This window comes from Argopecten irradians, chromosome 16, assembly GCF_041381155.1.
Source record: "Argopecten irradians isolate NY chromosome 16, Ai_NY, whole genome shotgun sequence".
Classification (NCBI taxonomy): Eukaryota; Metazoa; Mollusca; class Bivalvia; order Pectinida; family Pectinidae; genus Argopecten; species Argopecten irradians.
Window position 1 is genome coordinate 14098088 of NC_091149.1, and position 14686 is coordinate 14112773.

The 14686-nt window shown below is 31.7% G+C and overlaps 1 protein-coding gene across 1 annotated transcript in view; it reads right to left on the bottom strand.

Moving 5' to 3' along the window:
• Nucleotides 1–4561: 4561 nt before the first annotated feature.
• The window catches only part of LOC138310017 (protein ITPRID2-like), a 55268-nt gene continuing 45143 nt past the window's right edge, over nucleotides 4562–14686 (bottom strand). The window contains exons 13-17 of the mRNA XM_069251168.1: nucleotides 14044–14171; nucleotides 13457–13604; nucleotides 12807–13013; nucleotides 12419–12493; nucleotides 4562–11721 (exon numbers count right to left, since the gene is read on the bottom strand). Coding sequence (XP_069107269.1) covers nucleotides 11620–11721; nucleotides 12419–12493; nucleotides 12807–13013; nucleotides 13457–13604; nucleotides 14044–14171 — 660 coding nt within the window. The 3' untranslated portion in view covers nucleotides 4562–11619. The remainder of the gene's footprint in view (nucleotides 11722–12418; nucleotides 12494–12806; nucleotides 13014–13456; nucleotides 13605–14043; nucleotides 14172–14686) is intronic.

Genomic DNA, 14686 nt, shown 5'->3' on the forward strand with positions numbered 1-14686 from the left:
AGGTTACTGAAGACCTGTAACATGTATTTATAACAAGGACAAAATTTTTAAAGATTTTTGTATGTTTTTAACAGCTAGTCATGAAGTTGTTTTATGAAGTTGTTTTTGAAGTATTTGTTATTAGCGATGCATTTAATCTTATTTTTAATATCTTGCAGTATATGTGCTATCACTTTTGATCTGTAATTATATACCACACAGGCGCTTTATCATATGGTTATAATAAAAAATAAACTTATTTATTTAATTGCGAAACAAGTCATACAACTTATGCAAATAATTTTGATAGCACAGATATCAGTGTGAGAAGATATGGTATATTACAGACACCTCTATATGAGTAAGACAGGGTCAAGTACAGGGTTGGGGTAATTAAAAATGTAATTGTAATTAATTGCAATTAATTACATTTTTTCAAGTAATTGAAAGTAATTTGTAATTAAGAAATATTTCAATTACATGTAATTGTAATTGTAATTCATTACATTCTAAAAATGTGTAATTAACAATTACATTTCAATTACTTTTCAATTACATAATACATATTTACTAATGTCTAATACCAAGATTAATTAATGACATATATTTGGCTATATAGAAATTTAAACAGGTAACATATGTGAGGCAGTGACCATAGTATACACTACACTTGTACCTGTTTTACCTGTAGTTTACCCCTCAGGCACTATACAGGTGTGAGGTGTGAACACATAGCCTGTGATTACAACTCACAAAGGTCTTGCTTATATAACATCTGTTGATCACTAATTAGCATATCTAATGAAGGCAAAAGTATAGATGATAGCTCATATTAGTCTTCACCGCCCCCTGCCAAGAAAATTAAAACAGAAGTCTTTTTCAGTTTTCTTCCCATTACACCCCCACGAAAGAGACACAACTCAGGTCTTAAATTCAATGCTTTAATGAGAGATGTTGTGACCCATTAAAGTTCTGGAAAGATAATCCTTGCTGATATCCAAATTCGTCTATTTTAGCTAGCAAGCATTTATAGCTATACCAGCCACTTCTGCTCCAGTAGAGAGATTGTTTAGTGCTGCTGCCAAAGTATTCCGATCACACATAATCAGACTGTCTGATGATAATTTTCAAGCTGATGATGATAAAATGCAATTCAAAAACATGAATACCTGGTACCTAAAGTTGACACATTTGCCAATGTTACTGCTAGGTCCAATAAAAATGTACATGTAAAATTAATACACCCTAGCTACCAGTACTCAATTGTAACTTGCGGTTTATGTGAAGTGAACATGTGTTCTGTCAGAATTTACTGATATTGACTTATATATCTGTATCAATGCTAAATTGTATGACGTTATCAAAAATAAACATATTATGCTAAATTGTATGACGTTATCAAAAATAAACATATTAGGAAAATGTAATGTGTAATTGTAATTAATTACTTTTTGAATGTAATTGTAATTGTAATTAATTACATTTACAAAACTGAGTAATTGTAATTGTAATTGACTTTAGACCAAGCAATTGTAATTGTAATTAATTACATTGCAATGTAATTGACCCCAACCCTGGTCAAGTATTATACAATATTAAAGCGGAATCTATATAATCAAAACCCTGTGATTATACATGAATGGGCCTGGTGCTAATTAATATAAGATTATGTTTTGCCTTTAAGTAGATGTATTATGTACAGTATGTATTTAGTTGTAAAATATACTTAGATACAGTTATAGAATTATAAACCTGCCTTAGTGACCACCTCTGTATAATGATCACATCCTCTTTCCTGGCCCGGATTTCTCAAAAAAAACTGAACTCAAAAAATGACTTTATAGTCATAAATTTTCTTAAAAGTTACATAAGGAGAAAATCTTAAGTTAAGACTTTATAGTGTGCACTTTTGTTTCAAGAAATTGGGACCTGCTGTCCAAAATGGCCAATTCAACACCTGCACATAACATACAGAAATGTTATCCACTAACAATTTGCATTGAGTTTCAGTACTTTCAGTACTTCGATTCTTTGAGTGGTCTAGCCAGATGTTATCACAGGGACCTGTCACGACTTTTTTAAACTAACAGTATACATATATATATATTATAGTATATTATACTATAATATATATATGTATACCATTGGTTAAAAATTTTCGTGCCAGGCCCCTGTGGATTTTATGACATGTACTTAGATTTTGTCACATTGCAAACTACAGGAAAAAAAAATTGTTACAAATATTTATTTGAATACTATCATGGTGAAATATTTTTATCATTTTACAAATTTTGTCACAAACATTGCAAGAAAAAATTCATGGTACTATAATTTATTGTACGTCTCATTTTGAATACTATCATGCATGATGAACAATTGTAACATTTTACAATTGTAAAGTTTCCTTAGGATATGTTCTATCTATTTTTCTTTTTTATAAAAAATTCAACTGATAATCATGTAATGTATGTGCTCACAACCCTATGCTTCTGTAAGTCATTTTTACATATTATGTTTCCACTGTTTTCAATCATTGAAATTGATGGGGCCGCGTGGTTAAGAAGTCTCGACATATTACCACATGCCCTCCACCTCTGGGATGCGAGTTCGAATCCCATGTGGGGCAGTTGCCAGGTACTGGTCACTGGTCAGTGGTTTTTCTCCGGGTACTCTGGCTTTCCTCGACCAACAAACCAGGCACATCCTTACATGACCCTGTCTGTTAATAGGACGTTAAGCTAATAAACCCTCAATGAAAGTATTTGTTTCAGAAGTTTTTCCATTTTGGAACCATAAGAAATTATTGTCATAGATTAAAAAAAGTTAAAATGAAATCCATAAAAATTCATGCACCCACCATTAAATTAGTGTTCTGTGCCCATGACCTTTCTGTCCCGATCATAATTACAAAGAGTTTATCTCAATGACTACCAATATATTTCTCACCTATCCTTGATATTCCATGGGTTACTATCTCTGCCATTATATCCTCCCTTGAGATATCTCATAGCAAAACTGATTGGTGGTTTGACTCCAGACATTCAAGTTTTTTCCACATCCTAAACCTGAGGTTGTTTTGTGTTAGTATTTTCTATTTTTTTTGCCTAGTGTCTTAATACTTTAATTAGGGTCAAGTACATTAATTTTGTAGATGTACAAAGTTTATTATTAAAGGAATACTTTAGTTGGCTGGTGTTTAGACAATAGAGAATCTCAACTTAATTGGATTTTATCAATTTGTACAACATGTGAAAATGAGGTGATAAACAAATTATGAAATTGGACTCCAAAAAAATAATCAAGTCACTTTAGTTAGTGAAAATTTGAAGAACAATAAAATTTATCTGAACAAGCACTCATGATCACTGCTTGTATGAAATTTGATATTTTTGTGAAAAATAAACCATTTTGAATTGATGAATTTTGAGTTTACTTGTTCTTTTCATTTTCTGATAAAGTTAACTATTCTGATTGGCTTTGTCCGTCGTCAAGGGGCACCTCTTTGTAAATAGTTTATTTTGGTTAATTATTTTATTATATTACAGAGTTATCTGCCCTTGCAGGGCCAGATATGTATTAAGACGTCAGGTGTTTTTGAGTGTTACATCATAATTTTCAGCTTACTAATTAATGACATCACAATTGATACCTATACCTGCAAGGGAGGTAATTTGATCTGCAATATGCAAAGGCAGAATTTTAGCTCACCTGGCATGAAGTGCTGTTGAGATTATGTCATAGCATGGTGTCCGGTGTTCATCTATCTATTTCCTTTAAATAGCTACTAGTTGTAACTAGAGTTTTGCACGGAATGTTACCATATTTGGCCAGAAATATCTTTGGGGGAAGAGGAACAGTTGAGCTAATGTATAAATCGTGATTCTGACTCCACTGGGGCAGGAAGATCAGGAACAGGACTTGATACGGGTAAATATTGGTAAATCCTTTTAAATAGTAATATAGATATATATTTATAGACTTCTGCATTAATTGTAACCAAATTTGGCCAGAAACATCCTTGGAGGAAGGGGGAACAGGGTTTGTATAAATTTGGTTCTTACTCCCTCGGGGGGAGAAGGGGCGGGGCCAGGTGAGCGTCACAGGCCCTCTTGGCCTCTTGTTATTGCCCCATTTTGACTGGTATGACAATTGTCATGTGAATTTTATGTTAAAAGATACTTATATATTTCCACAAGAATTATACCTTTGTTATCCTTACCCCAATGGTTCAATATGGGTGTCCTTCCTTGGTGTAATGTATTTCCTAATTTCATGTTAATATGTTCTCAATTTAAGAAACAAGTTTTTTAATATGTGCATATTTTAAACAAAATTGTACTCTTTATTTCCCTCAATATGCTTGAGAAAGATGAACATTTTTAGATGGGAGGTGCAGTACTTTTTTCACGCTAGGTGGTGTCATAGTCAAAAGGGAAATTCCTTGTATACCTCAGGGGACAACCACAATACGCTGTATTTTTAGGCTTATATTGACTTAAGCGTAAAAATCATGGTTTTGTTTAATTCATATAAAACAACATGTGTAGACCACTCCGGAGCAAAAACAAGAATAACACAGGAATATTTCAACAAATTATTTTAATAAATTTTCAAATCATTGCATGTGCCGTGGGATTAATATTTGGACATTTTATTGAATACATTGGTGCCATTCAAACTTCAGATAAGACACATTCATTTAACAGCTAGGTCCATCTGCTGTCTGCAAAAACATATCGCAACCATTAATTGGCTTAACAATAATATATCTGACGTAACATACAAGATTTATTCTTTCTAATTATTATAAGAAATAATTGGTATTTTTTTTTGTTTTTCACTGATGTATGAATGACATTTTGTAACAAATATTTTAAATGACTGATCATGTTGAAATTTCTCTCGAAACGACCTTCATACCAATGAATAACAAAAAATAACCAGTTTTATGTCTGTTTCTACGAAAATAACCACTTCTATGACAATATCCAGTATTCTGATTGTTGTTATGACAATAACCAGTTTTCTATCTGTATGCTATGATGAAAACCAGTTTTTTATCTGTATGCTATGATAATAACCAGTTTTCTATCTGTATGCTATGATAATAACCAGTTTTCTATCTGTATGCTATGATATTAATCAGTTTTCTATCTGTGTGCTATGATAATAACCAATAAATATGTCTAATCTGTCTGTAATCATGACTATAACCAAATGATTTGTCTGTAACCATGAAAACACCCAATAGTTTTGTCTGAAACATGATAATAACCAATATTCTGTCTGTAATATGTTAATAACCAGTATTATGTTTGTAACCATGACAGTTAAGTATTCTTTCTGTAACCATGTCAATATGTAAACTCTCTTTGAATATGATAATAATCAATATTTGTCTGTAACCATGTTAACCTAATATGTAGTTTCTGCGTCTAACTTGATATTAACCAATCTCCTGTCTTTAACCAATATTATGTCTGCAACATGATAGTAACCAATATTCTGCCAGCATAATATGATAATAACCAGTATTCAGTCTGTAACATGATTATAAAGAATATTCTGTCTGTATTAAGAAATTAATAGAAGAATAAAAAACTGTAATAGATCCAGTGAAAATGTTTAATATTCCGGCAGTAAAATTGAGAATTACTAATTCTCCAGTCTATAGCATGAGTAACTTAACTTCTTGAAACATATTATCTAAACAGATATATTTCAATGGAATGTCTTGGTTAAATACTTATTGTCTATACATTATTTGGCTGATTGGGAAAATAATAATTCGGTGTGCATTAAAAACTATACATAACATATATATCTATCACATAATAAACTCTACAAATCTTTTAAAATTCATTTCAAACATAATGCATATTTCATAATATTTTTTTCGGTGTTATGCTTAAATGCATCATCTTATGTAATAAAAAAGATATTACCGGTAAGTAAATACCCAAAACTGTACTCAACTTTTGCATCACTTTTATAATTGAATCACAGGGGTACGTAATAAAAAGTTACAAATATATACAAAGAAATATCTACAACTTAATGAATAAGTCCTTATAATTTCTAGTAAGCCAGAAAAAGTAAATTGCATCAAGACAGTGGTGATTTAAAGGCCCACTACCGAAAATTCTGAAACAAAAAATAAAAGTTTCCTAAAAGTAACTATAACACAAGACAATTTATATCAAATGCAAGATTCCATGAGTCATCTATGTTTAATATGAAGATTCATTTCACTGTTTGCCGTCTGGTACAGTGATAGTAAAAAAATCCCTGGTAACTAGGATGATGTTGGAAAACAAGATGACAAGCATTATGAAAATTATCATTTAATTTATTTTAATAAAATTGTTCAGAAGGTGATGCTAGGTGTAGTATTTCTGGTACTAAGTTAATAACTTTTGTGACTCCACAAAACTGTCAATCTCCTTTTATAATCTCCTTTTTAAAGCGAATAGTCGGACAAACAAAGGCTTAAGTCGGTAAAAATGGTGTTAATATATCCAGTGTAATTTCTTATGAAATAGAAAAATAAAATCTCCCATCAAAATCGCTCTGTATGCGAAGAAATTAATATATATTATAGGAATCCTAATACGTCTTCCCGACCGGCTATCAGTGCAGTTCACTCTTAACGCATATCCATGCAGCCTCGTTTTCAAAGAGTTAGGTGAATTTATATTTAGAACTGTGCTAAATTTACACGGGGCTTCCCCATAATTTCAATGGTCAAAGCTGGACACCGTAAGCAGAACTTGACCATCATTATGGTATACAAGGACTTTTGGAAGGCCAAAGAACGTATTTAGACTGGTTTCCTTTGCCCGACTATTCGCTTTAAAAAACAACTTGTTTTTGAAGGGTAGTGAGTCTCTAAGTAGAAATCTGATTTACTCAAGACACGTATTATATATATCTGATCACATGGTGATGTGGTAAATGTCACGCGTACGATCAATCAAATCACAATCAAACTAATTATAATCAAACAAATGAAAGCTTAAACAAGAGGCCAAGAGGCCCCTTCTAGAGTCTGTTAACAGCAATTGCTATCTGACAGAGTGAAACAAGGGAAATAACTCTTACAGAACAGAATAATAATCATTTTTCATAGGAGAGTCTTGGCTGAGATCAGGTTATAAATTACTTTTAGGTACACGTATAGAATTTTAATATCAATCATTAAAAGAGGCACATATAAACTTATTTTATTCTGTCTGGAATGTATAAATTACAATCATGTGAATGTATCGATAATCTCTATGGAAAAATGTTCTAAACATTCTAAATATTTCAACAAATATATTTATCTTTATTTCATTGTCAGGAATCACATATAACAACAGATGCATGGGCGACCGGGTTAAGGAAGTTCTGCCCAAGAATAAGATACTACTTTTTTTACTTATAAAACATTTGTTTTTTTGGAGAGTATTTGATTAAATGATCTGTTGTCGTTGACAACCAAAATGGTGACAACTGATACAAACTGTCTCATTGCAGTGGAAAAAATGGTGGGATATTCTCATTGCATTATAAAACACTGGTCAGCAGTAATTCTATACCATCATAAAAATGGATCTAGTCTACTTTATCGGACACATAACTGTTAAGACAGGAAGCAAACTAGATCTATCGACCAATCACTGTTTGTATGTCACTTATTTAGAAAACAAGAATTGCAGGGGAGAAATTGAAATAAATATTTTGTTTTATTCATTATGTGATAAATAGAATCTTGTACTTGTGGCTATATTACTTGGATTTACAAACCAGATGTCTTCAAAGCATTTGTAGTAATAACCAACGAGTAAATAAAATTAAAGAAAGCTTTAAATTTGAATTTTCTTTGGCATGTATGTTCCTAAAAACAAAGATTTCTCAAAGAACATCTGCATGAAAGCAAATTGTTCAAACCCAGTGGAAAATTTATATCTAAAGAAAAGCCCTAGAATCTGTTCAATTTAAATTTAAAAAGAATTCCATAAAATGATAATCTCAAAAATCCTTTTTGTTCAATTAAGTTGTCTGAATATCATTACTATAAAAAAATATATATTGTTGTTGTTCAATCTATCAACATTCTGAAAATTAATAAATTAGATTGAAGGCATACCACATCATAATGCTACCTGTAGTTTAAGTTAGTGTTAAACTATATTTTGTTTTAATCGTTCAATAGCCAAATGAAAAAATTGTCTTTCAAACCTTTTCACTTTATGATTATGATTTCACTTTAACTTTTGTTCTTCAAAGTGGAAACATATAAATAAAGATATATTTAAAAAAAAAAATCATAATAATTACATGTAAAAAGAAATAAAATTATTGAACTGAAGATTCTTACAGAGTAAAGAGGGGTATAGATTGAATAGACAAATTTTAGAGTGAACTAACATTGATACATGTATTGAAATAAACAATATTGAATAGAAAATAGACATTTCACATATTCTCAATGGCATTTATTTTATTTCACAAATGGAAGAAGAAATTTCATCACCTAATTAAAAGATGACTAAAAATGTTAAAATTATAATTGAAAATTGCACATTTTGGTTTAAAAAAAACCTGATTTACAGTTGTTGGAGATCGCACAACAAATAGATACACACATGTATAGAAGTCATCATGTTCACGCTGTGTAGGATAGTTAACCAAATAGAAACGGTTTAAATCCCCTAATTTGTTTTTTCAGTTTTAGTACAAATCATCAAAGTTTATTAATTGTTTTTTTAATATTAACCAGCTGCGTGATTAACTTGTGGCATTTCTCATCTTTTGAAACAAAGTTTAACAAAGTTTCAAAAGACAAGAAACTGTTTCTATTTGGTTAAAAGAATATTACAAGTGTATATACTTCATCCATTTTTTCAAATGTTCCCGATTAATTTGTCTTGATCATAGAAATGTCCCATGAAGCTATGGAAATAACATCCCTGTGAAAATTAACAATACGCATCCTACACCTATTTTTTTTTCAGTGAGCATATACATGTATATAGGACACTTAATTCTCTTTATAAAATGGAAATATTTTCATAAAGCTTTAATAGAAACTAGTTGGCTTATTTGAAATCTTAAATCTTTTCAGAGTTTTCTTCAGGATAGACAAATTCATAAAAAAAGATGTAGGGGAGCAATGGTGTCCTTAATATTGTCCAAGCAAATTAAATTCTCAAATTCACCATGAAACACATAAAATTTGTGAATATCAGCAAATGATTTATTCTCAATTAATGTATTCATTTCAACAAATATATGATAACAAGTTCGAATTTTATGACAATGATTGCTATTATTATACTCACAAACAGTCCATCATAATATTGTGTGCAAATTTCCCCACACATTACAAATTGCACATTTCATACATTTTGTGCACATCATTTATGTTGTGCGATCCAACAACAATAATGAAAGTACCATTTTGATATTTTGTTTAATTAATCAAACTTAACAGATAAATAGACACAATGTAATGTACATTTGTTATTTAAATATCTATAAAACACACTACAATAAATGCATTCTACTTTCATTTTCCATTATACATACCAGGTGTACATATATTATCTTTGATCCAAAAACACACAACTTTGTCTGAACATATAGACAACTTAACTATTTACATCAAATTCAATATTTACAAAAATATAGCTTTGTTTAAAATGATCTTGTAGTATTTACAATTTCTGATTGATCAAATCAATTCTTGAAATATATTTCAACTTGAATATATAAAATTGCTTCTACATATATATATATATACACAACTTCTATGTGAGCAGTGTATCAACATTTTCACGTTTCTCTTTCATTAAAGGTTAGATATAGAAAAGGGTGAAAAAGACTAGAATGCAAAAGGTGTAAAGCTCATAAATATATTTTTATCTCTAAGAATGAAAGACTTTGAAGCACAATTGCAAGCATTCAGAAATATAATATACACAATATTATTAATTATCTACAGTCATATACTGGAATGATATTTAAGAATCAGTTAATGGAAATAAATAGCACCAATGGCATTAACTGATTATCAAAATACAATAATTAAATACATATTGTCAATTGCCAATGCTTGACGAGCCTGTCGTTTCTATCTTGCATTCAAATTTTTGGTGACATAACAAAATCTAATTTCACAAAAATTGTGTACAAAAATACAATTTTACTATATATGTACATTGAAAACATTTGGGCTGATCTGATTAAGCTATTGAAAATTAGTTTAACTTTTTCTTTTCTTTTTTGAAAACAAATTTTTCATTTTAAATTTCAAATCATGATAGTTGAAATTGCAAGAAATGAATGAAACATTTTAAAGGAAGAGGTTTTCAAACTAGACACAGTAAAAATCTATAAATCATACAGAAGCCATCTTTTTATAAAATATTTGGTGATGAAATAATAATATTATTATATTTGTATGTACACTTGCCTTTTTCTGTCTTTGAACTTTACAGAGTTACTTCCCCTGCAGGGAGATATTTATTGACATCATTTTGCAAGCAATACTCATCGCAAACAAATGACTTCACAATAATCTATACCTATGCACATGAGTCTGTAACATGCAAATACAGAATTGTAATAAACAAATTGTAATCCAAATCTATTAATTCATATTTTTAAAATAATCATTGACGTTTAAGCAATGTTGGAATAAAAAAATATCTGACTTAAACTTATTTTCTTTGTAAAGATCAGTCAAATCACAACCTTAACTGAGAAAGAGAGACTCCTTGTAATCTTGGAGTTGCAAACAAATGCATTTTAAATACAAATGGAGTTGCAAACCAATGTGTTTTGAATTCAAATGGAGTTGAAAACAAGTTCATTTTGAATACAAATAAGTTGTACAATGCCATTGAAATCACAGTAAGAATGTATACAAGGCACTACAATAGTGCATATGTCTCCTGTTAAGAGTCCATACTCTGAGCTTCCACAAGAAACAATTGAAGGTTGTCAAACCTTTTTAAATCAAAGTGCCCGTCAATCTGAAAAATCACAATCTTTGAACGACGCTTCATATCAACACCAGAGCACTTTAATCATACCGATTGCACTCTGGATTTGAATTATCATAAGTTACTCATGATTCTATCTCATAGTACTGTATTTAACCCCTGATTCAGCTGGACACAAGGCAACCACACTCTGGAGACTTGGATATAAAATTAAATTTCCTACAAGACAATACAGTGCTTGACTATGGGGCATATGCTCAAAAGGCTCCTTGCCATAAAGTTCATCCGCTCTAGACTCAACGTTCATTGACTCTTGGCCTCAAAGTTTAGTGACTCTTCGGCTCAAAGTTCAGTGAATTGCAGACACAAAGTTCATTGACTCTTGGCCTCAAAGTTCAGTTGATTCTGGGTTAATAGCCCAATGGATCCTTATTTTCAAGTTCGCTAGCTTCTGGGCTCAAAGTTCAATGCTCTGGGGCTTAAAGCTCATCTAAGGCACTAAAATGCTTCAAATTATGAATTTTCACAATCACAGTTCACATGGTATTATAACTACAGTGTGCCGGAACCTCTTGTAGTTTTGTTCGGGTTCACATGTCATAGTAGAACTATGATCATATTTAGAATATCAGAGCCCCTGATCTGTCAATCAAACAACGCTCTCGTAATATTTCTTTACTTTTGTCTGTCCTTCCTTGATGCTATGAGACATCATTTCCTTTCTCAGCTGACAAAGCTCCTTTTCTTTTGCCTGAAAAACACAAATGATTAAAATAAATAACTTGAGATGAAGTCAGGAAAATGTGTTTTGCTAAATATTCAAACGATAGATATGTATCGCTGCAACTAATTGTTTTTAAGTTATATCATTATATATATTCTGAATCTGTTAAAATATCAATAGACTGTTATTGCAAAAAACTCTATTTCATCCTAATGTTTGATTTACAAGAACTGAATCAGATGGAGTTTTCTGAAGAGAAAAGGTCATTTTGAGGCATTGCTTATTTCAACAATTTCTACATTTTGTAGATGCCATGCAGGTTTCAGCACTGGAAGAAAACAAGATAATTTTTCAGATGAAATGTAACCACCACTATATAGATCTAGTATTACATAATATCCAAAACCAAAAGCCTAATATTCACTGCCTTGGGTTGAGGTGGAGAGCTATTGGAAGAATGTATAATATATGAAGATTCCAAATCCTGTGTACAAAGACCACTTGTTTATAAAGACCACTTCCCTAGCATCCCAAATGGCAATTATAACACAAAATGACCTCTGTATAAAGACCACCTGGCTATTGAGACAAGTTTACCCCTTGGGTGGTCTTAATTGACAAGGTTGACTGTATATGCCATTCCTACCTAGGTAATATTGAAAAGTTGACCACTTTCAATATGAATTACAATAATTGCAACAATACAACTGACGACCAGACTTACTTCTAGTTCTCTGTGAAGCCAGCGTTGGTTGTCACGACACTCTTGCTGAACTTCTTCGCGGATGATTTGTCTTAGCTGTGGAAGATAAAAACAAAATCATCATCTGTATTGAATATGCATCAGTTAACTCATTAATTCTGTCATTCAATGTGTTGTAGACCTAATACCCTCTAATTAAAATCCTTACTTAGACCTACATACGTTACTATACCCCTCTCCTTCAAATCCTGTACTTAGACTTACATTCATTAATAATTCCCCTCTACTAAAAATCCTATACTTAGAAAGTCTGTTTATAAGGTCATGCAATCAACAGATGACTAACTTCTATCAAATGTAGGTGGAGTGATCAAGGGGAAGTAACTCTATGACAAGGGAGATAACTTACGTCTTGCATGCTGCCTGAGGCTACACTAGAGGCACTTGACATTGCCGGGGGCTCAGAAACCTTCTGTTTGATGTCCCATAACATCTGAGACACTTCCGGCCACCAGGGAACCTGAGGGGATGGCTGGAATGGCGGGTCAAGCTCAAGGTCCATCTTGGTTTTGTAAATCTCCTGTTGATACATTTGTTCACGGAGGAGATTTACCATCTGAAACACAATGCAACGCTATAAGGCTCGCTAATTCAATTTGTATATACTAGAACTGTTGTCCAGTAGGCCACACCCATCCTTCACCCCACCATTTTGTGACAAAGGGGCACAACTCTGAAAAAGGTGGATGCCTCTTGTTCAATAGATCTACAATGCCACAAAGTTTTATTGAAATCCCTCCAGTAGTTAAGGCAGATTAACAGACACAAACAGACAACCGAAATTCCGTATAGCCCCATTTTCATTTTCAATTTTCATCCCATAAAGTTTTATCATAATTTCAAAAATTTAAAAAGATATTTTTACAAGCATTTTCAAAGTTTACCATCAAAATCTCAATGAGTCCTATTTTACTTTTGTATTAACTCTTGTTTGTGTCGACCTCATACCGCTGGTTCTTATTGCTTACAGTAAACCCACCAATAAATGCTCATGTTTACCTTGTGGACGACTTCCAGTACCAGTAGAGGTTGGAATCTATCATTCCCCACTTGCGTTGAGGCCATTCTGTTTGCGAGGTACTGCTCCATCTCTGTGACTTCCTTCCTAACTTCGGTCCAGAGATGTTGTAGCTCATCCAGTTCCATCCTATGACAGAAAATAGTAATCCAATTATGTTTGTTCCTTTCAAATGTTTTCAAATATTGTTAAATGTCTTAATATTATATTACAATTTTCTTGTGGTACATTGACATGTACCTTATGTTTTAATAGAAGTTACTGTACGAAAGTACGGGTAACTTTATTTTGTGAAAATGTTTCTTGCCCATTTTTTTTGTAAATGTATATAAACTGTGTTTTCAGAAAAAATAATACCACTGCTTAAGTTTAATGCATACAAATCGCGTAATCAAACACTCACAAAAACATCTGCACTTACACTATATAAAAAGAAGGTGTCAGAAAATAATTTCAACTCAAATGGATATCAATAAGGTATAGGAAAAAGTAGATTCCAGTAATGTGGAAGCCACTTATACCAGACAGCAATAACAGATTCACAATACTCCAATATAGTGTGTCTTACTTTTCATCAGGCGTAAGCTCATCCCACGCGAGTTGCTTGTTAACCAGGAAAGTTGTTTCTAAGATGTTCAGCTCCAATTTATAACGATGCAGGGCATACTGTACTAACTGGGTCTCCTCTTGTAGTAGCTGTAACACAAACATGTTATACATTACCTTAACACGTTCTATATTATTATTTAACCTACATGATACTTGAAACTTTATCGTTGGATATGTTGATCAAATATAATTAATGCCACATGGTTAAACAATATAACATGTACAAATCTTAATTTGCGAGAAATCTAGTCTTGTTACTTTCTAATGAAATTTAGAATTCATGACTACCTACATATGACTGGGGACAGATATGAGTTTCACAGCGTTGGCTCAGATATTTCAATGGAGAAGGTACGTTAAGACTCAAATATGGCCGCAAAATTAATTCTCCAGTATAGAACAACATATTTGGCCATATAACAGTTGAATACATTTGCTAACACATTACATCCTGAAAATATCCCACATGTTTTGATGAATGGCAAGTATGAGAGTATTTATTGATGTGAAATTGATGTGGATCAGAGTTAATATTTTTCGGCCTAAACTACGGCCGAAAAATTAAGGCCAAATACTGGTCTGATCATATCTACTCCTTTGTC